Source organism: Colobus angolensis, unplaced genomic scaffold, assembly GCF_000951035.1.
Source record: "Colobus angolensis palliatus isolate OR3802 unplaced genomic scaffold, Cang.pa_1.0 Scaffold80, whole genome shotgun sequence".
Taxonomy (NCBI): Eukaryota; Metazoa; Chordata; class Mammalia; order Primates; family Cercopithecidae; genus Colobus; species Colobus angolensis.
Window position 1 is genome coordinate 8067718 of NW_012121821.1, and position 27047 is coordinate 8094764.

A 27047-nucleotide genomic window follows, 5' to 3' on the forward strand; every position below is an offset into this window, starting at 1 on the left:
GGGAGGTGGAGCTTGCAGTGAGCTGAGATTGCGCCACTGCACTCCAGCCTGGAGGACAGATCGAGACTCAAAAAAAAAAAAAAAAAAAAAAAAAAATAGTTTAACACACATACAGCCAGCTCAATGGAAGACTAGAGTTTTATTATTACTCAAATCAGCCTCCCTGAAAATTCAGAGGCAAGAGTTTTTTTAAAGATAGTTTGGCTAGCAGGGAGCTAGGGAATGGGGAATGCTGATTTGTTGGGTCAGGGATGAAATCCTGGGGGGTTGAATTGTCCTCTTGCTCTGAGTCAGTCCTGGGTGAGGGCCTTAAGACCAGATGGGCCAGTTTACCCATCTGGGTGGTTCCATCTGATCTATCAGAATGCACAGTCTGAAAAATATCTTGAACACCAATCTTAAGTTTTATAATAGCGATGTTATCCATAGGAGCAACTCAGAGGTTAGGAGTCTTGTGGCCTCTGGCTACATGACTCCTAAACCATAATTTCTAATCTGTGGCTAATTTGTTACTTTTACAAAGGCAGTCTGGTCCCCAGGCAAGGAGAAAGTTTGTTTTGGAAACAGGCTGTTATCATTTTGTTTCAAAGTTAAACTATAAACTAAATTCCTCCCAAAGTTAGTTCAGCCTACGCCCAGGAATAGACAAGGGCAGCCTGGAGGTTAAAGGCAAGATGGAGTCAGTTAGGTTAGATCTCTTTCACTGTCATATTTTTCTCACTGTTGTATTTTTGCAAAGGTGGTTTAATTGACAGCATGTTATGCATTTGCACAGCTTTTCCCCACATATGTCTAGATTTCATTATTTTAGTGAATCAAAAAATGATTCTCAAAGAAGTAATAGTTTGAAAAATAGTCAGTCTTCTTTAAAAATGTAGCAATATGACCCCCACATGTATAATACAATCACCAATCATCGAGGAAAGCTTCGTCTCACTATTTCTCTCTTTGCTTCATGTCCACCCACTGACCCACCGCTTCCTTCAATCATTCCACTTGATGACATGTCCATCCCTTGCACTGTAGTATATACTCCTTTGAGGGCTGGACAATATCTTATTTATCTTTTTAGGTTCCCCTCAATCTCCTTCCTCATATGCTGTGTGTAGAAGATCCTTAATGAATGTTACATAAATCTCACCTAAAATGAAAATTTATTTATTAGAACAAAAATCTTAGCATAGAAGGAAAAGGATTTTTTTGTGATATTAGAAATTTCTACACTGAATTTCACATTTAACGATGATGCTACTGACCCACCAGAAGCTGGGTATATGCTTTAATTTCTTTTCCTCCACTAGAGGAAATGGATTTATACAGATTCAGCTACACTTTTAAGCCTTGTCCTCCTTAAGCCCATTTTCTAAAATCCTTTTGAGAGTTGGTCCAGTTTTCAGTTGTGCACAGCTGTTCTCACTGGCTCTGACCTAACTGACTTACCAATTGAGCCAAAGATGATAATTATATACACTAATACTGTGTCAAGATAACTAATCTCCTTGGGCAGCAGAAAAATCTGATCACCATTGCCTGTGACTGAAACCGTTGTTTCCTGTTAACCTGTGCCCCTGCCCTAGGAAGGTAGCCATTATATGCCTTCAGCTTTACTGGAAAATGTGCTTGCTACATCTATCCTCCAGGTGTCAATGATGGTCAGTATCACTGCTTAATATCCTACATCCCAAAGCCATGCTGAACAAACTATGCTTACAAATATGCCTTGAGAATGTAAAGTAGTTCAACCATTGTGCAAGACAGTGTGGCAACTCCTCAAAGACCTAAAGACAGAAATACCATTTGATCCAGCAATACCATCACTGGGTATATACCCAAAGGAATAGAAATCATTCTCTTACAAAGACGCATGCATGTGTATGTTCACTGCAGCACTGTTCACAATAGCAAAGACATGGAATCAACCTAAATGCCCATCAATGATAGACTGGATAAAGAAAATGTGGTGCATATACACCATGGAATACTATGCAGCCATAAAAGAACAAGATCATGTCCTTTGCAGGAACATGGATGGAGGCCGTCATCCTTAGCACATTAACGCAGGAACAGAAAACCAAATACTGAATGTTCTCACTTAGAAGTGGGGGTTAAATGATGGGAGCACACATGGACACACAGAGGGGAACAACACACACTGGGACCTATCAGAGGGTGGAAGGTGGGAGGAGGAAGAAGATCAGGAAAATAACTAGTGGGTACTAGGCTTAATACCTGGGTGATGAAATAATCTTTACAACAGACCCCCATGACACAAGTTTACCTGCGTAACAAACCTGCACATGCACCCCTGAACTTAAAATTTTTTTAAAAGCCTTGAAACCCAAACTTACTTATACCAATTGTGTTGCTCATATTATTATACACACCCTGATGTCCCGAAGCTAAAAGATAAAAAACAATGACTGTTTTTTAAATTCTGTGGTATAGAATCATCTGTGGTATGAGTGAATGCAGCATATAGCCATTTTTTAAGTTAGCTTCTTATAAGTAGTGCATTCTTCAGTGTACGTTTCTTTGGATTTAAGCTATCAAAATGGTAAGTGTGCTCTGTGCAGTGTATCTTCCTAACTATCTGTAATGTTCTACTGCAGACATCTCCATAACAATAGAATCCATTCCCTGGGAAAGAAATGCTTTGATGGGCTCCACAGCCTGGAGACTTTGTGAGTTGACCTTTTATTTGTTTCCCTTTTTTCAGTATTTTCATGAATATTCTGAAAGACTCAAAATAGCCTTAAAGCCAGACTTTGTTTGGTTTGGTTAATTGCCTAAGCTTTCAACAGATATTTACAGTGGCATTATCTTACACACACAACCCTCACAGGGCTGAACAATAAAACTGGGATTTTATTTTAATCTAATGAGAGTGATAAATTAGTTAGAATCATTATAGATTAAATGAGATGTTCTCTACTGCACGGTGACTATTTGCTTAGAAACGTGTAGTCTCTGTCAAGGATCACTCAGGCTCACTGTTCATGAGTCTGGTACTCCCTGCTGAATGAGAGGATGCAGGCCAGGCCAATGCCTGCATTTTCAATCTCAGATGAACAGGCATCTCATTAGGAAACAGTGACAGCTTATGCTAAAGCAATTCAAAAGATGAAAAAGGGACTGGGCATGGTGGCTGGTGCCTGTAATCCTAACACTGGGGAGGCCAATGCGGGAGGATCGCTTGAGCCCAGGAATTTGAAGCTGCAGTGAGCTGTGATCATGCCACTGCACTCCAACCTGGTTGACAGAGCAAGACCTTGTCTCAAAAAAGAAAAAAAGGTGAAAAGTAGTAATAGCTACTATTTATTGAGTATATCTATAATCAAATATTGCACTGAGCTTATGGCATACATTGTTTTAATTACTTCTTACAGTATCCCATTTTAGGCTGTAGTGAGGTAAAGTTATTACATATCCAGTCAGTAGCAGAACTGAGATTTGCTTCCTCCTCTAGTCTGATTCTGAAATCCATGTTTACTACTATATACTACTTCCAAAGAATAAGTCAAAAGTTCAGTTCTTAATTGGTACCTATAGTAAAAATAGAGTCCAGTCAGCTGACCATATCCTAGACACTCTCACAGAGCCAAGGTAGAGGTTCTTGTGGGCCACAGCAGGGACCCAGGCTTCTCCCGGGGAGGAGCTGCTCTTCATTGCCCTGTTGAGAAAGGTGTGATGAGAGTGAGGTGACAGACAGGGAGGGTCCTGAGTGTGCTGGGAGAGGAGGGTGGTTGCAGCCATGTCACCATCCCTACCCTCACATTTTTAATACTCAAATGCAATAAACCACACAGGTCACTGAATCTGCAATGCTGGCTCTGACCAGAACTGCAAAATGAAAAGACCAAAGACCACTTCTCTGCCCTTGGGGCCCACTGTTCATCTGCATACAGAGCTTAGCAATTTGTTCATGATCAGTTTAGCTTCTAACCAGATCTGGGTTACTAATTTCCTGAGGGACCCTGCGTTGATGGTATTCTCCTTCTAGCCTATGAGCGTTAACAGCTCTTTCCAGGGTTAAGTCACCCTATATTTCCTCTTAGGTGGCAAAGATGAACTCGTCCAGGCAGGACCTTTATGTCAACTTAATGGCATAGACAAACAGTTCCCATCAGCTGCTAGGAAAACTTAGAACTCTTATCTACACAGGGCTGGGCTCAGAAATCTCAGCAATGGAAATCACCTTCCAGCCCTTTTGAACAATAACAGGAATGAAAAACAAGATGGGCTTTGATGGGTATTTCCATAAATAGCTGCCCCCCCACACCCCCCCTCAATGTTTGGGGTAAGGACCCAGGATTGCATGTAAATAACATAGAGCAAAACATGTCAGGGAAAAGTTCATGTGAGTCTTCTTGTCTCCCCTTCCCCTACCATGCCCAGGGCTACAGAGGATAAGCAATTTGGTTATTCCCAGCCTCTTCCTTTCCCTCACTAGAAATCCAAGTAATTTATAAGGGCCCAATCCTTGTTTAATCAAAACAGAGCATCTGGAGAGATTTACAAACAGGAAGAAAATTTATGTCTACAAAAGACACGCGTTTCCTGCCTGCAGTATAGCTTAAGGATGGTTTGTGCCAGACAAGTAGGAACCTTGATTCATGTTTAACTCAGTCAGATTATCTCTCTCTTAAAATTAAATAGAAATTCTCCACAGAGGAGAATCTAACCACATGTGATTGCCTGACCAAAAGGTTTTTCTGCGTCATCTGGGAAATCTGCCATTCCCAGAGACCAGGAGGCAATTACTTTTTCATACAAAGATCTAGATATAAGGTAGAGTAAGTCTGTAAAGCACTTGCGAGTAATGAAATTGAAAAGCCAATTGTGCTATAACAGATACAGAAACTAATGATTTGAGATAATTTGACCACTTCATCTCTGGTCATGGGGGATAACATAGAACTTTGCTGCACAGATCAAGGAAAACATCCTATTTCTGAATCATTTATGACTCTGAAGAAATTCTAGACAAAATGTCCTTTCTGAGAGTACCCTGTCTCACATAAACTTCTCCAGAAGTAAGATTCATCCTGGACTTCAGGCTGGGAGGGATGTGGGAACCCTGTGAAAGTCAAAGACAAAGCAGCCCTGCAAGATGTCATGTCACAAGGAAGTGAAGGAGGGAACAAGAAAAGGGATGTGATCCAGGGGCCCTGAGGAGTGCAAATTCACGCTGGCCAATTAGTGAGCCGGGTTCAGTTGAAGCGCTCCATCAGGCAGCCATCAACACCTGATCAAAGAGGCATCTTTCCTACTTAGAAGCTAATACTCCGGCACACTCCCTTTCTTTTTGAGATGCCCCAGTGCCATTGAGCCTTGACTCTCAAATTTCTTATGATTAGTCAAATGACCATTTTAATGCAGATACTTACAGAATGTTGGTAATCAACAAGCCAAGAAAATCTCTTTCCATCAAGAAAAGCAATGAGAACTTTCATTAGTCATATGGGTTCATTGGAATAGCATGTTAACTTTCCTTGTAGAGTATATATGAAGTTTTAAATAAAAAACTGAAAATACTATTTACTCGTTTTCAGAGATTTAAATTACAATAACCTTGATGAATTCCCCACTGCAATTAGAACACTCTCCAACCTTAAAGAACTGTAAGTATTTAGGACAATTTTAATGGGAGAACTTTATCCTTTTGTGAATGTATTTAAAAATACATGTGATTGTTTTACATAATATGACTTGCTAGAAAATTTTAACTTTATATAAATAATGATAAAGTACTCTTGAAATATATTTTAATTGATTCTATCTCTAGCAAATACCAGATAATATTTTTTATTTATGCTGGGTTTCTCTAACATATATATAAAAGAAATACGTGTATTTCTGTAAGTCATATTCTTTTCTCTTTTTCTAAGCCATACATACTCTCCCAACATTTATATACTTTATATATTTGTAGATTTTTAGTAGTAGAACTAAAATGGAATTTAGTTGCTGAGCATTTCTGAGAACTTGAACATTTCTGGGTTGCATAAGTCTAGAAATAGATGAATCAAACTGTCTGTGCCTAGTAAAGTATGAGATGCATTCACATACATTGCAGCTGACCCTTGAACAACTCGGGGTTAGGGACACCAACCCTTGCACAGTAGAAAACCCACGTAAAACTTTTGACTCCTTAAAAACTTGACTACTAATAGCCTAATGTTGGCCAGACACCTTACCAATAACATAAACAGTCCATTAACACATATTTTGTATATGTATTCTGTACTATATTCTTATAAAAGTAAGCTAGAGAAAAGAAAATGTTATTTAAAAAATCCTAAGGAAGAGAAAATATATTTACTATTTATTACATGGAAGTGTATCATCATAAAGGTCTTCATCCCTGTCATTTTCACATTGAGGAGGCTGAGGAGGAAGAAAAGGTGTTTGTCTTGTTATCGCAGGGGTGGCAGAGGCAGAAGAAAACCCACGTATAAGTGGAGCCACGCAGTCAGTGGTCATGCCTGTAATCCCAGCACTTTGGGAGGCCAAGGCAGGCAGGTTACTTGAGGACAGGTGTTCGAGACCAGCCTGGCCAACATGGTGAAACCCCGTCTCTACTAAAAATACAAAAATTTGCCGGGCCTGGTGGCACATGCCTGTAATCCCAGCTTCTTGGGAGGCTGAGGCACAAGAATTGCTCTGAACCAGAGGGACGGAGATTGCAGTGAGCCAAGATTGCACCACTGCACTCCAGCCTGGGAGACAGAGCAAGATTCTGTCTCAACAACAACAACAAAAAGTGGATCCATTCAGTTTAAACCCATTTTGTGCAAGGGTCAACTGTATTTCATTTGTAAATGTTTAATGAATCTTATTTAATTCTAAAGCCCCATAATTTTACTAAAGAAAAGCTGACTTTCAGCCATTGGGTTGCATATACTGCCTTTTAGATGATAAAATTTAATTAGCTTTTTTGTATCTAAAAAGATAAATAACCTATGTGAGTAATGTCCTAACACTTGGAAAGGAAAATAAACATAGAACCTCATTTCCCTAGCAGTGAGAAATAAGACATACAGCTAAAGGAGACACAGAGGAGTTTGTTTATAAGAAAAACCCTTAGGGTGTTCTGACTCAGGAAACCCCATGTGTGGCTTAGCTGGGCTTCGTAGCATAGGGTCACCTCATACAGCCACAGGCCCAAATAAGCTCCAAAGATCATTGAATCTGCTTCTCTGCCATTCAGACAACATCAACAACAACAGATGACAATCAGCTTATAACTACAGACTCACTGAGCCAGGGCACCTTTCTTCAAGTCAGAAAATTTTGTCCTCATAAGGAGACTACTTAAATCTTTACTTCACTGCAGCTTAAGTCAATTTTCTCTTCTAGCTTCAAATGGGGTCAGTAGGAGTGATCATAATCTCTCCAAAAACGGTTTCCACTCTCTCTGGCTTTTATACAATGATGCTCTATTGGATATTAACAGATTTTCTTCTTGTAACATTAGATTGTGAGTTTTCATGAAGTGCAGTTATTATTTTCAGATTCTTTATTTCTCTTTTAAGATGACAGCACATGACTTTTTTTTATCCCCTAGAGAGTAAATAACGGCACCTAAGTTTCAAGATGCATAGAGGAATTTAACGTTGTCCTCTGGTTACTAAAGCTTCTGATTATTGCCACTGTGGTCAGGGTGGGGGATTCTAGTAAATAATTTTACTCCACACATGATTTTTTATAATGTTTTTTCTCTTTCTAGAGGATTTCATAGCAACAATATCAGGTCAATACCTGAGAAAGCATTTGTAGGCAACCCTTCTCTTATTACAATGTAAGTGACTATAATGCTTTTTGGTTTCTCCATCCTGAAATATAGCATATATTATACTTTTAAATACAATGAATATTCTATATTTGCTTGAGTTTCATCTCAGTCAATCTAAGAGCTCATACAGAAAAGTATATATGCATGCATTTTGCCAGGTTCTAGCTGAACACTGAAATAATATAAAAGATTTTTTTAAAGATCACATTATGATTTGTATCTCCAGATGTGCTAGGTATCTTTAAGATAATCTTGTATAATGCTTTTTATTACCTCTATTTTCCAAAGAATAAAACTGATTTTTAGAGCATTAATGTCAAGTCTGCATAGTCATTCTGAACTTAAACCCGAGTATACTAGAAATATAAATTATTATATACAAATAGATGTCTTTTACAGCAATAGACTCCAGCCTAAATTGATGGTAGGGGGTTTATACTGTTTTGTGCTAAGCCTCTATCTTCATTCATTATTATGCCCAAATATCACATTTATACAAACTGGAATGTAAATCTAGAAAGATAAATAATGTTTTAGAAAGGTGTATATGAGGATTTATATGCCATAAAAGAATAAAATAGGCCAGGTACTGTGTGACTCATGCCTGTAATTCTAACACTTTGGGAGGCCACTGCAGGAGGATCACTTGAGCCCAAGAGTTGGAGGTTACAGTGAGCTATGATCACGCCTCTGAAGTCCACCATGGGCAACAGAGCCCTGTCTCAAACAAAATAATAAAATAGAGTTACAACTACAAAGTATAACTAATGTTATGTCTCACATTTAATACAGAAGAATGATGATATATAGTTATAAGTATGAGGCTGGCTCTTAGACAAAAGGCTCCTCTCCAAGGCAGGTTTGGGACACCATCAAACCTGAGGTTGTGAATGAGAAGCCTGAATATAGAGGAGAGTAAGGACAACTGTTAAACATGACTCTAGGGGCACTTCTCGGCAGATGTTGGTCCTGTGCCAACTGGATTGACGGGCTTTCTGGAACCATGTGTTATTTGTCACAAATGAGCAGGAGTCCCAATTAGCCCTGACAACTGGAAGAAAATAACTATTCATTGTTTCTGAAATGTTCTGGCAATATTTTGCCAAACTAAGAGTTTTAAAGTATATTGACAGTAAACATTAGCCCTCATTAGAGAGTATTTGCATATTAAGAGGTTGACAAATTACATTGCCTTTGCTCCTCCTTCTGCAGCCACAGTACTGGTTTTTCATCACTCTTTTGATATTCTAATACTCCCTGAGGAACTAGCAGCGTACCCCCCGGCCCCCCACCATAAGTATCAAAGCTCCTGTCCACTATTTGACAGTAGTGGCCACTTTCTCCCTGAAACTCTCCTCTCTTTGCTCCTGCATCTGTTTCCATCTCTTCAAAGCCCGCATTTCTGTGAATGTTTTCCAGGTCCAGTTGGCTACCCACTCCTCATTTCCACCTCTGTAGTCCCCATCCTATCCATACCTCCTGACCTCCACTGCACCAGCCTCTCTGCCAGCCATGACATCTAGATTTTCAGCAGTCTGCATGAGGCTGGCCTCCCTCCCTTCACTGTTGGCAGGGTCATCTTCCTTGAAGCACAGCAACCATCTTGTTGCTCCTGCTGTGAAACATGTGTTCAAGATGCCTATTTACACTAATTCAAACTCCTCACCCTAACATTCACAGCCTAAGGCTACACATTGCCTAAGCCAACCTTCTCAACCAGTTCCCCAAAGCTCTCCTCAATCACCCTAAGTCATAAACCAGACTGACTAAGTTACATTCATGGAACAAAGCTCTTTTCTTATTTCCTTTGCTCCTACAATCCCATTCCCTCACTATGCTTCTTGAAATTCTGTCTTTCAGGGCCCATTTCAAATGCCATTTCTTGAAGTTTTTTATAATCTCTCCCGAACATACGAGAGAGTTCCCTCCTGAGAACCCTAAAACTCCTTATGTGTGTTTATGATACTTCTGCCTTATGCACACAAACATGTATATTCATACCTGCCCAGTGTGTGTGTATATATATATACATATATATATAGTGTGTGTGTGTATATATGTACATGTCTGTGAACACAATTTTATGCATACAAGTACATGGTATAGCTAAGAGCTAATAAGATAGTAAGAAGAAAGCTCCATTTTTTCATCATAAGGCCCATATTCCAGCTCTAGCTCTTTCTCTTACTGATTAATCCCAAGAGAAAAGAAGAGCTCAGTGGGTAGGAGGACAGAAGAGGATTTAGGTTTGTTGGGTAACAACTGTATCCCAGGTTCTGTTTCAAATGTTACACATGCATTAGCTCTTTTAATTTTTATGCAAACCCTACCACTAAGCATTATTATTTCAGCTTAACAAATTAGAAAATTGAGGCTCTGGGAGGTAATGAGCCTGCCAAGGTGTCTGAGCCTCAATTTTCTCCTCCAAAAGTGAAGAAAATAGTATCTACACCATGAATCTTATAAAGTTGTTGCATGGATCGATTAAGCTTATATATAGAGAGAGGGAGACAGAGCACTCTTGCATATATATATATATCCTTTCTATTTAACAAAGCCCTTGCTTATATATATATATATGCAAGGGCTTTGTTAAATAGAAAGTGATATGCTGTTATTTATTTGCTTTATCCAGCTGAATCCAGGCTCCTTTACCGCAGGAACATCTTATCATTCTTCTTCAAACCCCCAGCATCTAGTATAATGCCAGGCCCAAAGTAGTTACCCAGTGACAGCTTTTTAATAAATCAATATTTAAATCCTCACATACCTACCCTCATACTTTAAACATGGTAGACATTAATGAATATTTGTTGAGTTTAGTTGGACTGGAAGAAAGACTCAGCTAAAAAGTATATGGCACTCCATTGACAAGGCAGTTCAAATACCACTACATTGAAAACATCTGTAAAACAAAATATTTTTTAAGCTCTAATAATATCTCACCTTTTAAAACAATAATTAACTCAAGAAAATTCTAATTTTAGACATATGCCAGAATAGCTCATTTCCTCTCCAATAATTTGATGAGTCTCTTGTGTATGTTATGGTGACCAGCAGATATAATAACCTTCAGTAGATATCGATAGACAGACTTCATCTTTCATTAATTAAAGATCTGATTGCCAGTACTTTGAATCACCTTTTTGCCACTCAATGGATATTCTACAGATGTTGGAGGGAGAGGAAACTGTTAAGTGTTCAGTTTACTTGCTTTTCTCCTTAGTAACTATCACTCATCTCTCCCTTGCTGTCAGAAATCTTCAATTTTATGTAGTACAGATTCCCTACCAGAAGTCTCATACTGTGAGTCAAAACAGTTTTGAGGTTTGCCTGAAACCAAGGAATTGGGAATGTTATGTAATACAGTATAATCAAAAATTACATAAGTACATTTAATGTATTTGTTCAAATTTTGAACAGATATTCATCTTTCAAATTTTATACTAAGATATTAATTGCTGTTTGGCTTTCTTTTAGACATTTCTATGACAATCCCATCCAGTTTGTTGGGAGATCTGCTTTTCAACATTTACCTGAACTAAGAACACTGTAAGTTTCTGTGTCTCTTATGGATCACTTTCCCTCTACAGGGTTGCTGTGAAAAACCAAATGAATATTATAGGTTGAAGTCCTTTGAAAATGGCAATAAAAATTACCCCTGTCTAGAATCTTCTGCCAGTAATACTCATATACTCCTCCTTCTAGGACTCTGAATAGTGCCTCACAAATAACTGAATTTCCTGATTTAACTGGAACTGCAAACCTGGAGAGTCTGTAAGTACTGAGTAGACTCTTGACTTCACCCAGAACATACACTGCCACTAGAGCTTAATCAGTCTTAACATCAGTGAGTCAAAATATGTCACTGTGTGATGCCCAAATGAAAGAATTATGTCTGGTTTGTGTTTTAACAGGACTTTAACTGGAGCACAGATCTCATCTCTTCCTCAAACCGTCTGCAATCAGTTACCTAATCTCCAAGTGCTGTGCGTATCAGTAAGGCAATAATGTTGTGTAAACAGGCAACTTCCATTTAGGGGTGAAATGGCAGACATGATTTCAATAATCTCTTTAAAAGAGGAGAAAGTTCTTTCCTTGCAGGTCTGCACGAGGTCAGGCCTCCTTTGCCCTCTTTGGTCCAGGCTCTCTGACATGATCCTGGTAACAATGGTAATGTACCTTTGTTTTCTAAGTCCCAAACGAGCTCCCACTAGACTTTCAGTTGGCACATGTTTTCTTTCAGAAAAGATATGAACAGGCCAAATCGCTTTATTTCCCCCTCTAAAGGCTTTGCAGAGCAGAACAAAATAACATAATGGATCAACCACCCAATATGGATGCCAAAATCAAACACTGAGATATCAGATCCACACAATCCTTGATAAAGGTGATCAAACATTCTTCCAGTATAGTTGTCAGTGCCATGTTCTAATGTTTCCTGTAATGGTTAAACAGCTTGCATATGTTATTTCTATTGACTTGGGACTTTTTTCCTCTGCCTTTCCCATGTGTTATGAAAACAAGTACATGGATTCAAGGAGCCTTGTTTTGACCTTCCATTTTCAGCCTTCTCCCTCAACTTCCACTCAACACAATTATTGTCCTCTCAAGCATTGTAGGGACTTAATAAAAGGACTCTTAATCTTTTGCCATGGCTCTGCACTCACATAGAAGGCACCTGTGGCAGTTGAGTGCCTGTAAATTCACCATAAGCTTTACTTAGCAGCACTCGGAATGTTAAGTAGATGAACGGGAATGGCTGCTGCTGTGATTCTGCCTTTCCCCAGCCCCAGCCTGCCATGTCACTTCAGACTCCAGTTGCTTAATTAGTGTAGTGACACCACTTGGTAGCCTTGGAGTCAGTGATTCACATCTGAAGGAGGGGAGTATAGAGCAAATCTTTCTTCCCCACCCCACCCCATGAAGTGCAGCTACAGATAAGAAAACAGAAATAGAGAAGTTAATATGTTAAAGTCACAAGGCAAGAAAGAAGTGAGTTTGAATTCAAATACAACCAGTTTGATTGAATAACTGGGAGGAAGTGTGTATATATCAGGTGGCAGAAATTTGGGAGACCATGTTAGAATTCTGCCTACCACATCCAGAGCAGCTATAATCATCCCCATTTCTCCAGAAAACTGTCTCAGTTATATGATTAGGATTTTACATACTAGAGCTAGTAAGTAAGGAGCCAGTGTTTAAACTGCATCTGTCCCTGCTATGTCACACCAAGAGTGGTAACCACTGAAGTCTAGAATTGCATGAATGGAGGCTCACTGGCAAAATGACTTTAAAAGCAAAGGCTGTGGAGCCAGCTTTTCTGGTTCAAATCCAGACTCTATATGCCAGCATGGGATCTTGAGCACATTATTATTCCTCCTGCAGCTCAGTTTCCCAGTTTATAAAAGGGAGATGTAGCCACTTCCTTCAGAGGGTTCTCATGAGGACTGATTAAATGACTACATGTCAAACAGTTACAGCAGTACCTGGGACACCGTAACTCTCAGTCAGTGTTAGCTTTTATTATCTTTCTCACTTCCTTGGAACCATTATTCTTTCCTCAAGTAGGAACTTGAAAAGCCATCAGGAATACACATAACATTCATAGTAGATCTTGTCATTTTCAAAGCACTTTCACCTATAATAATCATTTCTTCTTCCCAATGACCCTGCAAAATGGTGTCTTCTCATTTAGGAGACCTGAGAAAGATGCCAGTGCTTAACCAGTGTATCAACCAAGTAGAATTAGCTGAAGTTGAGACTAGAACCCAGGAGCCTCACCCCTAGTATAAGGTGCTGTATGTTCTCCTGGAGATATAGATCTGAGAGCTCTCCCCCTTCGGCTAAATCTTCCACTGAGTACTTGTTACTTGAGGAAATTTCACTGTACATGCCTAGTTTTGCACCATGTGCATGGGAATTATTTAGCCCATTCTATAGGCTATGTGTAACATTCCCCACTTACTAGCTGGGTCAACTTAGGCAAGTCATTTCATATCGTATGGTTAGAATCATAGTGCCTCCCTCATAAGGTGGCCACAGGGATTAAACCAGATAATACAAATAAAGCTATAAACATGGTACCTTTATATAAGAAGTGCTTGGCAATGGACAAAACATTCTCTGTTTAATAAATGGTGCTGAGAGAACTGGCTAGCCATATGCAGAAAATTGAAACTGGATCCCTTCCTTACACCTTATACAAAAATTAACTCAAGGTGGATTAAGACTTAAATGTAAAACTCAAAACTATAAAAACCCTAGAAGAAAATCTAGTCAATATCATTCAGGACATAGGCAAGAGCCAAGACTTTATGATGAAATCGCCTGAAGCAATTGCAACAAAAGCAAAAATTGACAAATGGGATCTAATTAATTTGAAGAGCTTCTGCACAGCAAATGAAACTATCATCAGAGCGAACAGACAACTGACAGAATGGGAGAAAATTTTTGCAATCTATCCATCTGACAAGGGGCTGATATCCAGAATCTACAAGGAACTTAAGCAAATTTACAAGAAAAAAAACCCCATTAAAAAGTGGGCCAAGAATATGAACAGACACTTCTCAAAAAAAGACATACGTGCAGCCAACAAACATATGAAAAATAGTTCAACATCACTGATCATTAGAGAAATGCAAATCAAAACCACAATGAGATACCATCTCACACCAGTCAGAATGGCAATTATTAAAAAGTCAAGAAACAACAAATGCTGGTGAGATTGCAGAGACATAGGAATGCTTTTACACTGTTGGTAGGAATATAATTTCCAACCATTGTGGAAAACAGTGTGGCAATTCCTTAAATATTTAGAACTGGAAATACCATTTGACCCAGCAATCCCATAACTGGGTATATACCCAAAGGAATAGAAATCATTATATTATAAAGATACATGCACATGTATGTTCACTGAAGCACTATTCACAGTAGCAAAGATATGGAATCAACCCAAATGCCCACCAATGATAGACTGGATAAAGAAAACGTGCTACATATACACCATGGAATACTACGCAGCCATAAGAAGGAATCAGATCATGTCTTTTGCAGGGACATGGATGAAAGTGGAAGCCATCATTCTCAGCAAACTAATGCAGGAAAAGAAAACCAAAAATCGCAAGTTCTCACTTGTAAGGCCCACTTACTGGGCCTTGCTGGGGGAGGGTGGGGGGGGAAAGCATTAAGGAAAAAAGCTAATGCATCCTGGGCTTAATACCTAGGTGATGGGCTGATAGGTGCAGCAGACCACCATGGCACACGTTTACCCATGTAACAAACCTGTACATCCTGCACAAGTACCCCAGAATTTTAAAAAGTAATAATTTTTTTAAAGTGCTTGGTCAGTGTTAGCCATGAAAATCATTAGGTAGAAGGCAACAAACACTATGCCTTTATGTAGAAGGTCTTATGTTGCCTCTTCCCTCTATTAAGAGGTAGACAATGAAGGATTATCCCCTTTGCAGTCTGCAGAGATGAGTAAACAAATTATCAGCTTTGATAATATGTGTATCCATTGTATTATATTCACTACTTTTCAAAAATACATACCATATTAATAATCAGGTATATTTGTGCATAGGTGTGAGGTTTTGGAGGTATTGGGTGGGGGGGGTATCTTTCAAACCTTCAGAAAGTTACAAATTTGAGTTTACAGGCAGCTTCATTTGTACTATTTATGTGGAGTAAATGGACTTCATTCCTTTATAAATCCCATTTATTCAATAAATCTAGGATAAAGTGATCAATTATAAGAATAATTTAAAGCCTCTTAGAAAAAGCATGATTTTCCCATTGCATAGTGGTGATCTGATTTTAAGCATTAGAATCAGGCATGAAAATGTGTTAGTTGATTAGCTGATAACTTTTAAAACATGAAACAAAATTATTCTTGTATATCTATGTTACGTTATCTACCAACTTTCTTTTCTTTCAAACTTTCTGCAAATTATGATGGCTTGCTTTAGATTAGTTATATTATACTATAAGTATGTCCAGATGTTTTTGTTATTCTGTAATTTGTTGAATTTTGGCTGAAGATTTTCTTAGATTCCATTCCCCCGCCTCCTTCTTGTAGTGACTGATTTCAAAGCTCCTGCTGTTTTGAATTGTTAGGTTTTTTTTTTTTTAAAGTTGATTAGAAAAGAAACAACAATGATTTATCTTAGCTATAGAAATGTAGCAGCTCTTAGAGACAGAGGAACAATTATTTAATTTAATTTGTACTCATTGCAGTAAGATAATAGCTAGAGCATTATAGAGAAGTACTAACAGAATATAAATGAATTCATTAAGTAAATTATTTAAATCAATTAAAGAAGTATAACAGTTACATTTCAGTCAACATTTGAATCTACTGGTTAATCCAATAATGCCTGTGACTACCTGCTCCATGTCAGGGCTGTGAAAATGATCAGAGTCCGCCTTTGGGAAATATAGCATCTTGGAGGGAAAAGGAGAGCAAAGCATGTTTCTTTATGATTTATTTGTAACAGATTTTCCCTTTTTGCACCTTCTGTTTTTCAGAGATCTGTCTTACAACCTATTAGAAGATTTACCCAGTTTTTCAGTCTGCCAAAAGCTTCAGAAAATGTAAGTCTAGAAGTCTCTAAGTCATCTAGCAAAAATCAAGAATCAAAACTTGCATTTCTCAGGGTCATTGGTTCATTTACCCTGTAGTTCACTGGGGAGACATGTGATCCTTTTCCTTCTTACACACACAAGGTGTGACTGTGCAGGTGGTTAGAAAGTTGGGAAACATAGATAATATTATTTTTTCATGAACTGTAGCATAATACCAGTCAAACATTTATTATATATCTGCTTTTTTCTCCCCCTAACTCAGGGTACTAGTGAATTGGGTGTGTTTGGGCTTTGAAATTTTTCTTATTTTAGAAGTACAACCAAACTTACATATCCAATGAGTGGTGTTATTTTTTAACATGTGGGGACCTGGGTTTGTTGGTGTGTTTGTTTCACAATAGTCAACTTTAGGGGAAGGCCATATTTGTCATATTTAAGGTGCTACAGATGCTACTTATGCATGAAACCCTTTAGAATTCCTTTCTTAATATTGACTCTGCTACAAAACATCAGCCTTGTTGTTTTGTTTTTGTTTTTGTTTTTTCTTGAGACAGTCTTGCTCTGTTGCCCAGGCTGGAGTGCAATGGCGTGACCTCGGCTCACTCCCACCTCCACCTCGTGGGTTCAAGCGATTCTCCTGCCTCAGCCTCCCGAGTAGCTGTGATTACAGGCACCCGCCACCATGCCCGGCTAATTTTTTGCATTTTTAGTAGAGATGAGGTTTCACATGTTGGCCAGGCTGGTCTCGAACTCCTGACCTTGTGACCTGCCCACCTCGGCCTCCCAAAGTCCTGGGATTACAGGCGTGAGCCACCGCATGCGGCCAGCCTTGTTGTTTCATAGTTGTACTTCAGTTTTGATCAGAACAATATTAACCATCTATCCCTTCACACTTAGTTTTTCTCTCAATGCCTTTGGGTGCTTAAGGGAAAAAAAACCAAAGCAAATCTATCTGTAAAAGGCAAAGAATTTACCCTCCTGAAGACCCTCAAAGAATCCAAGAAAGACTCAGAAGGCAGCACGAGAAGAGTCCTCCAGTGTTTTGAATGATGATTGCATGTTTGGAATGTGGTTTTACGTCCTTCAAGCAAACTAGCTCCTTTGAAAGAGACAATACTTGAGTGTGTAAATGGTAATGTTCTTTTTTAAACAAACAAAAATCAGTCACTTGATAGATACACTTCATGTGTTCCTTTGATTGAGGGCAGGTAGGCCCTCTATAAAAGTTATCTGAAGTCTGTAATCTTTGAAACCAGTAACTTTGAAATCAATCTTTGGAACCTTGTCATTTCAGTGACCTAAGACATAATGAAATCTACGAAATTAAAGTTGACACTTTCCAGCAGTTGCTTAGCCTCCGATCACTGTGAGTATCACCTCCCAGTGTGTTCCCCAGCACAGCGCATGGCCTTCCCCTAATGCTTTCTTTTCATTGTGTACTGTTCTGGTTGGACTTTTGTGCATATATTTGCTATGAAACAGCAAGTATTTTGCTTCTGGTAATTTCCAAGAATAAATCTAAAACTAGTAAGTTTGCAATTATGCTCTCTACCAGTCAGCAGGCAGGAAGTTTTAATGAAGAGGAAGGAGGCTAAGCTGTTGACTAGCCTACTCTGTTTTCTGTCCACAACCTGGAATCAACAGGAAACATTTTATATGCAAAAATGGGATAATCACATAATTCTATCTGCCTGCTTTTTTTCCTGGTTAAGCAGTTTTTCAACGTGTGTCTCAAAGTGCTTAATAATCACCTGGAGGAGACTAAAAAATATAGGCTCCAGACCCTTATCTGCCTCATGAGTTAGAATCTCTGGAGCGGGGACTGGGAATCTGCATTTTAACAAGTACACTAAGGTTTAAACACAGCTGTTCTAGGAAACACTTCTGTTGCTCAGGAAACTAAGATTTGTAAATACTTGTATTTAATTCCATTTTATGATTTGAAATGTTATATATTAATTTTTTTTAACTTACTAGCAGATTATTTTGTGAAATAACAGTTAAAACTTTTCAATACTGAAACTGGATTTCAACATGATTTTGATGAATGGTGATGATAGGTAATGTTTAAACTATCGTACGTTTGTTAAAAACCGTTCTCTTTTGCTGACTTCTAAAGTTGTTTTTTGTACTTAAGAGACTATATGTTTGGTAAAATAATACTATTCCTCAAAAGACTTTAAATTTACTTTTAAGAGTCACTTGCTCCCAAAAGTTTACCAGAATAATATCTTGTTCTGAACCGTTGTGTTGCCCTTCTCTTACTTTTGTTTGAAATCTACTTATATAATGTTTTACTTTTAAAAAACAAAAAAAGTGTAAAAGGAAAATACTTTTATTACCTGTCTTAGTCACCCGGTTTGATTTCTGGCTGCCCCAAAAGTCAGTTCTATATTAAAAGTCAGGTGGATCACGAGGTCAAGAGCTGGAGACCAGCCTGGCCAACATGGTGAAACCCCATCTCTACTAAAAATACAAAAAATTAGCCGGGCATGGTGGCGGGCGCCTGTAGTCCCAGCTACTCAGGAGGCTGAGGCAGGAGAATTGCTTGAACCCAGCCGGTGGAGGTTGCAGTGAGCCGAGATCACGCCATTGCACTCCAGCCTGAGTGACAGAGCGAGACTCTGTCAAAAAAAAATGCGATCTCTAAAGATACCAAAAGAATGTGACACAGACTCTGAAGAATAAATGTCTGAATCCCCCTGAATTCCTCCTTCCCCTGTGATCTCACCACATTCAATCATTCACCAAACTGGGTCAACTCCAATTCATCCTTTCCACTCCTCTACCACAGGCCCTTAATGATTCGTTTGGATCACTGTCATCCTCCCAACCAGTCCTTCTATCATCTCTCTACCCATTCATCTTATTCTTTCCTAAATAAATATCTAATCATGTTATTTTCCTGCTTCAAAAACTTTCTAATTATTTTCCCTGTTGTCTTCAAGATCAGACCAAACTTCCCAGCAACACTCTTCAAAATCTGATTCCAGCCTCCTGGTACAGTGTGATCGCTCCTCAACACACTCCAGGTCCCTGACACATGAGCCACTGTTTCTCCTATTCCCATCGCGTATAGGATTCCTCGCCACCTGTGACTTGTCCCCCTGCCCATTTCACAATAACAAGATCTTCTATCTTTGGGCCCACTTCACTCTGATGCACTTTGCACATTCTCTACTATAGAACTTAATACTTAGCACTGTCATCAGGTAGACTATGCCATACCTGAAAACAATAAGAACTCTTTTATGTTCCCATAAATTCAAATTTCAGTAAAACTTCTAGCCCAGGGTCTAGTGCAGTGGTTTTTTCATTATTAAGCATTTAAACATGTTCTGAGCACAAGATCAGGGACTGTGAAGTCAGTGTGCCTGGGTTTGAATCGCAGCTCCTGAGATTACACTGTAATTTATTACTCAAGTGACTTATCACACAGTGTCTCTGTTTCCTCATGAGTATAATGAAGGTAAATGATAATACCTACCTCTTAGGGTTGTGGTGAGGGTCATGAGATTAAAACCTGTTAAAAAAAAAAAAAAACCTCATAACTGTACGTGGCACATTGTAACTATGCAACATTATTATTATGAAAATAAGTATATAACCTTTGAGGGTTCTAGCAAGAAACAGAAATCATTTAAGATGGTTGAAATGCAGAAATACCATTTGACCCAGCAATCCCATTACTGGGTATATACCCCCAAAAATATAAATCATAATGCTGGGTGCAATGGTTCACACCTGTAATCCCAGCACTTTGGGAGGCTGAAGTGGGCAGAACACTTGAGGTCAGGAGTTCGAGATCAGTGTGGCCAATGTGGTGAAACCCTGTCTCTACTAAAAATACAAAAAAATTAGCTGGGCATAGTGATGGGTGCCTGTAATCCCAGCTACTCAGGAGGCTGAGGCAGGAGAAACGCTTGAACCTGGGAGGCAGGGGTTGCAGTGAGCTGAAATTGCACCACTGCCCTGCAACCTGGGTGACAGAGTGAGACTCTATCTCAGAAAATATGTGTGTGTGTGTGTGTGTGTGTGTCATTCTGTTATAAAGATACATGCACACATATGTTCATTGCAGCACTATTCACAATAGCAAAAACATAGAATCAACCCAAATGCCCACCAATGATAGACTGGATAAAGCAAATGTGGTACATATACACCACAGAATACTATGCAGCAATAAGAAGGGATAAGACCATGTCCTTTACAGGGACATGGGTGGAGCTAGAAGCCGTTATTCTCAGCAAACTAACACGGAAACAGAAAACCAGACACTGCATGTTCTCACTTATAAGTGAGAGCTGAACAATAAGAACACATGGGCACAGGGAGTGGGATACCATACACCAGGGCCTATCAGGGTGGCAGAGGGAGGGAAAGCATCTGGATAAATAGCTAATGCATGCAGGGCTTAATACCTAGGTGATGGGTTAATAGGTGCAGCAGACCTAGCATGGCATATGTTTACCTATGTAACAAACCTGCATGTCCTGCATGTGTATCCTGGAACTTAAAATTAAATTAAATTTTTTAAAAAGACGGTTCAAATGAAAAGACACTTACATAGGTGCTGGCAGGGAACAAGCAAAGGATAGGTGTGCAGCAACCAGTAACATCTGGGGCTAGAGTCACAGGGAGGAAATGATGTTTCCAGGACACAGAAAGAGCTTAAACATGGAGAAGTGTTGCAGCCCTTGAGAAGTCTGTAGCTGCCATGGGAGATATGGTTCCAAAACAGGGAAGAGAAGACCATGAGGGCCCTGACCTCCCTTTCCTCCTGGGTCTTCTCCTGAGAATACAACTGAGGCCATTAGGGAGCTCTGGGGATGTAGCCTGCAGAATCAGCCCCAGGCACAGAGCAGGGCAGGAAAGCAGAAAATGACTCCTCTGGGGCTGCTGGGAGGATTCCAGCACACAGACTCATGAATTGAAAAGGAATTACAGGCCTTTGAACATATAAATTCTCACATATTTACTTAAACCCCAGTCAAATCACTCTAAGCACCATGGCAGGACTTGGCCTACATTCCAGATATTCTGCTCTGTGAAGCTCTCCCAGGGCACCGTGATCTACTTAAAGCTGCCAAAAAGACTCTGACAGATGGTATTACTTGCTCACCTCAGTGACACGTATTTCTTGAGCAGCTCAACAGAAGACAGTCTTCTCACTCAATTACCCAAAGCCCAGCCGCCATTTGTAGCTTTTCTGCCTTCCATACATTTCCTCCCCTTGTTAGCTGCAATTTTCTTCTGTTCTGGGATCAAGGAAAAGACTTCCAGTTTCCTCCAGGAAAGGAGGACAGGTCCCTAAGGAACCTTTCAAATGAGAATGTAAATATTTTGTGCATACCATTTATTAAGGTAACCCTGGAGCCCAATATCATAAAGTTTTCTACACTTGAGAAAAGTTGACTTTGTTTACTTTCAGTTCTCTCAAATGCCTACATCTTAGTTACCATTGTTAGTCATTAACAAAAATTAAAAATCTTAAATTCATCCTTCCTTTTTAAAAATGTAGTTCTTATTCCTGATAAATTATCTACAGAAGTTTTTGCAAAAGATTTTATTCCTACTTAATTATCTGCAGTTCATTATGTGTACATGGGAAGTGAATTTTATTTCCCCATAAACTGTACTTTTTCTTTACTATCAAAGAATTTTATTTCTAACATATGTTGGCCCCTATTTTATTCATATCCTGGCTAATAATTTACTTGTCAGTATCCTTCCTGGAAATTTTCTTGAAAGCATCTTTGTGTTTCTCTCAAGGCCTAACATATATGAGTGATGTGCCCAAATTTTTTTGAGTTTCATTACACATCCAAGGACATTTTGTAATTTAAAACTTACTTGTCAGAAGAAGAGACTCAGAAGTTTCTGTCCCTTCCCACACTGCTACAACCACTCATTTTAGAAAGGCCCTAATAAAATTTTACAACCATATTAAAGTTAACCTTTTAGCAAGAGTAAAAACCAAAATATCCACCTGAATGATGTTTCCTTAATTGGTTTTAACAAGCTTGATTTAAAGTTCTCTCATTAGTCATTTTATACCACTAACATCTTAATCTGAAGGGCAGTTTGATAAGTTAATTGTTTCTGATCTGAATGGAAATTAAATTATTTTTGGTAGAATACTGAATGCCTATGATAAAACTTCACATGTTCTTGATTCTATTTAATTCTCTCATTTGCCTTTTTTCAAAATAGGAATTTGGCTTGGAACAAAATTGCTATTATTCACCCCAATGCATTTTCCACTTTGCCATCCCTAATAAAGCTGTGAGTATTCCATAACTTGTTTATGCTATGTCTCTTAATAATTGGGGACCATCTAGTTAATTTCAAAAGTTGGTTTTGTTGAAGAGGCTGGAAATGCGCAGATTACCTGCCCTCTGTGTTCTCCGTGCCTAGAGCTTGTCAGAGCCAAGGAGGAGTTCTGCTCCTCCAGGGCCACACGGGCCCTTAGGTGGATAATTGATCTGGGTGACACCTGGTTCTCATTATTCAGCCAAAGTTTTTTATTCTTGCTGAGTAATCAGGTGGAATGGAATAAGATGTCAATTCAGGTCTGAAGGGCTTCCATTTTATTTTATGCCATTTTGACTGATACAGAATCTTCCCGTCCCTTCCCCCAGCCCCAACTTCCCATCTCTTGCTCCTTCCTCTCCCCATCTCTTATCTAATAAAGAAAGAAGAAATTGGTTAGACAGAAGTTAGAAGAGGAACGGGAGTAAATACACCCCCTACACTTTTTACTTCTCACTCCTAATCTAGTCAGCATCACTTTTCAAATTAAATATAGCACCTTCCCCTTGATTTTAGATGTCCCCACCTGATAAAATGAAGCTGAATATAGAACAATTTGAATACAATTAAAACCTTTCCTCCCCTGCCATCCTGACTGTGAATAGAAAAGTTATCCCTAGCTAAACCAAAATGGTTACTTTTACCGTTAGGAGTAAGGACTCTGCTTAGAAGTTTTTATTGAGTAGTTTGACGATCTTTAGGTTGTTGTTTTTTTTAACATAAATGTTTTATGCTAACATAGACTAAAAGCCAATTGTTGTTTGATGTTTTGCAGGGACCTATCGTCCAACCTCCTGTCGTCTTTTCCTGTAACTGGGTTACATGGTTTAACTCACTTAAAATTAACAGGAAATCATGCCTTACAGAGCTTGATATCATCTGAAAACTTTCCAGAACTCAAGTGAGTTTGTCATTAAAGCTAATAAGATGCATTTGTGGTCATGTGAAATAATAGATGTATTATAGTGGTGTTCTAAATTTATGAGGTCGTGAAACCCTTTTGAATTGCATTTCATGCCCTCAAGTCTCCCAACCCTGGAGCATTGTTAGGACAAGCCCTGCAGTGGGAAAATGTGTCCTCCTGACCATATTTCCTTTCCTTCTCAAAGATGCCTCCCAGAATCAGAGTTCATTGGAGGAGTTTGAAAACCATTGATCCGTGGGATATATATAAACTAGGGCATGTCATTAAATAACGTTATAACATTATTCTACTCTTGTTTACAATTTTTAATTTAGCTTGTATGTATCTGATAAAATGTACTAAATTAATATTTGTTTGAGGACGTAATGCTGCTTAAAATTGGTTATGCTTATTATAGACAAAGAGGTATCTTGAAAGATTATGTATTTTTTTAACCCACAGTAGTTTTTACATCCTTTTAAAATTATGAAAATAATAAAACCCCAAAAGAGAGTTGGGAAAGTATAAGAGAGAACAAAAATCTTTTTTTAATTTTTAATGTTTTTATTTTTTATGGTTACATAGTTGGTGTATATATTTATGGGGTACATGAAATGTTTTGATACAGGCATGCAATATGTAATAAGCACATCATGGAAAATGGGGTATCCATCCCCTCAAGCATTTATCCTTTGAGGTACAAACAATCCAATTACACTATTTATTTTAAAATGCCCAATTAAATTATTATTGACTACAGTCACCCTATTGTGCTATTGAATAGTCGGTGTTATTTATTCTTCCTATTTTTGTACTCATTAACCAGCCCCACCTCCCCAAAAGTCTACCCTTCCCAGTCTCTGTTAAGCATCCAAGAACAAAAATCTTGAAAATGCCCCCGTAAACAACATTTTTAAGTTACTTCCTTCCAAGCTTTGTTTCCAGTGCATTTTTAGTTGTTAGACTCAAAATGTGCATAGAAATATATGTCATATTTTAGTCATTTATTCTGCCATAAGCAGTTTTTCATGTTGCTACAATTTTTCCTAGCAGTCATTTTTTTAACCTTTTTATTTTGGAATTTTCCATCATTTGAGTAATGGAAGTTGCATCCCTCAGTTTCAGCAATTAAGATTTCATAGTGATCATTTTTAATAACTTCATTGTTTTTATAAATAGCACTGTAATGAACACTTTTATGCCCATAACTTATATTTTGGATTATTTATTTAGGCTAAAATCCAAAGGTAGAATAATTGGGTGAAAGAAGATGAATACTATATTTAATTATCCGTTTCTTTAAGTGTTTTTTGTTTGGGTTTTGTTCATTTAAAGGGTTATAGAAATGCCTTATGCTTACCAGTGCTGTGCATTTGGAGTGTGTGAGAATGCCTATAAGATTTCTAATCAATGGAATAAAGGTGACAACAGCAGTATGGACGACCTTCATAAGAAAGACGCTGGAATGTTTCAGGTTCAAGGTAGGACTTGCTATGCCATGGTAATGAAATTGTGTTGTGTTCGATGGAACACATGAAAATGAATTACGTTCGATGAAAAGTCATCGAACAGGCTGGGCGTGGTGGCTCACGCCTGTAATCCCCAACACTTTGGGAGGCCAAGGCAGATGGATCACTTGAGGTCAGGAGCTTGAGACCAGCCTGGCCAACATGGCGAAACCTTATCTCTACCAAAAATACAAAAAAATTAGCCAGGCATGGTGGCACATGCCAGTAATCCCAGGTACTTGGGAGGCTGAGGCATGAGAATCGCTTCAACCCGGGAGGCAGGTTGATTCCAAAGCAGCTGAGCTGAAATTGTGCCACTGCACTCCAGCCTGGGCAACAGAACAAGACTATCTCAAAAAAAAAGAAAAACATAATTATCAAACAAATTATCTGAACTTCAGACAAGTCCTTGTACCTCAGCAAATTGTGAATAAATCCCACTTTTTAAAGACTACCTGAGAAAGAGAAAACTCGCTCAGGATTCATTCTATAATTTCATCTGTTCTGTAGATGAATTCTTATATTTATATTTATAATTAGATTCCCCCTTAGCATATACTGTCTTCAGGGGTGATTACTGACATGGTATTTCCATCAGCTTTTTAAAGGATGCTTTTTCGGAGGATACCTTTTTCATACATACTTCAGAAACTTTTTCTCCAGAAGGCAAAATCCATTTTCATTCTTATGGCCTGGAAGGAGTGAAAGATATAAACATTTTAGATTCCTTCGTATTTCAGCAGAAGGGCTTAAGAATCCTACTTTTTGTCCAACTGATTCTAAATCATTCTCCTCACCTACCCCACCCCGGGGTATCTGTCCGGAAGGTGAAATGAGATAATGTCTGTAAAGCTTGGCTTTCCTTGAATTAAGACGTTACCTAAACAGACAACAATGCCTCTCAAACCACACCTGTGGTAATGAGGCGGTGCTTTGGGCACCACCCCCTGCCTTCCCTGCCAACCCTGCGAGTTTGCACAAAGTCTAAACAGACTAAACAGAAGGATGGCTTCTCACCCTTTGGGCCTTAATGGTTTGTTGATTCCAAAGCAAGTATGATTCAGTCTGCAGATAACCTTACCAGGTTTTCCTGTCTGCGTATCTGTTTAAGGAACTGATATCTTGGTCCTTGCCTTTTTTGTTTTAGGCCACAGCATGTGTCTTGTTCCTGTTCTTGCTTCAGTTTTTGCTCTTCCTGCCTCACCCACTCTAATGTCTCTCAAAAATGTTCACTCAAAAAATAAAAACACAAGCAAAAAGTTATTAGAGAGCCTACTTTGTGCCAGGCACTGTTCTAGGCCTTGAAAGCACACAATGAACAACAGAGAGAGATGGTCATTCATGGAGTTTATTTTCAAAAGCAGTGATTCTCAACCCTGGACCACGTATTAGAATCACATAGCAACTTTTAAAAAAATTGGTCCCCAGTTCCCACATGAGAGTAATTAAATCTGTGTCTTTGGGGAAATATGTTAGATCACAAAACTCCTATTTCATGGATAGCTAAACCAAGCACCAAGTAGTTACTTGATTTGTCCTCTGTTATGCAGAATTCCCCAGGAAGATTGAAACTTACTGTATCTGATTCTTCCTCTGGTGTTCAGAGAACACAGCCTAGAACATTTGCACCATAGCTATTGTAGTGTTAGAAATTTGGATAAAGTGGTTTCTGCTCTGAATGAAGAGGCCCATAGCTGCCTCTAATTTAGCTCTTCAGTGTGGGAACATCATGAGCTGCAGGGAACAAGAGCAGAATGGGAGAGTTTAGATGTTATACCCAGAGTCTTGGGTCACTCTCCCTCATCCCCAGTTGTACTAGAATAGTATGTCACAGCAGCTTGAGTCGAACATCCAAAGGCAACTTTACAATAGGCTTGCAAGAAAGCTAGAGCACAAGGAATTTGTGACAGTTCATGGCTCCAGAATAACCCAGGAC

General features: G+C 38.8%; 1 protein-coding gene across 3 annotated transcripts in view; it reads left to right on the forward strand.

Moving 5' to 3' along the window:
* Positions 1-27047, forward strand: part of LGR5 (leucine-rich repeat containing G protein-coupled receptor 5) — a 146835-nt gene that overhangs the window by 115778 nt on the left and 4010 nt on the right. For 2 of the 3 annotated variants that reach the window (XM_011929335.1, XM_011929337.1), the window contains 11 exons: positions 2610-2681; positions 5553-5621; positions 7730-7801; positions 11276-11347; positions 11504-11572; positions 11713-11784; positions 16328-16393; positions 17679-17750; positions 22601-22672; positions 23475-23600; positions 24939-25084. In XM_011929335.1, coding sequence (XP_011784725.1) covers positions 2610-2681; positions 5553-5621; positions 7730-7801; positions 11276-11347; positions 11504-11572; positions 11713-11784; positions 16328-16393; positions 17679-17750; positions 22601-22672; positions 23475-23600; positions 24939-25084 — 908 coding nt within the window. The remainder of the gene's footprint in view (positions 1-2609; positions 2682-5552; positions 5622-7729; positions 7802-11275; positions 11348-11503; positions 11573-11712; positions 11785-16327; positions 16394-17678; positions 17751-22600; positions 22673-23474; positions 23601-24938; positions 25085-27047) is intronic. The other variant, XM_011929336.1, reaches the window with a different exon arrangement.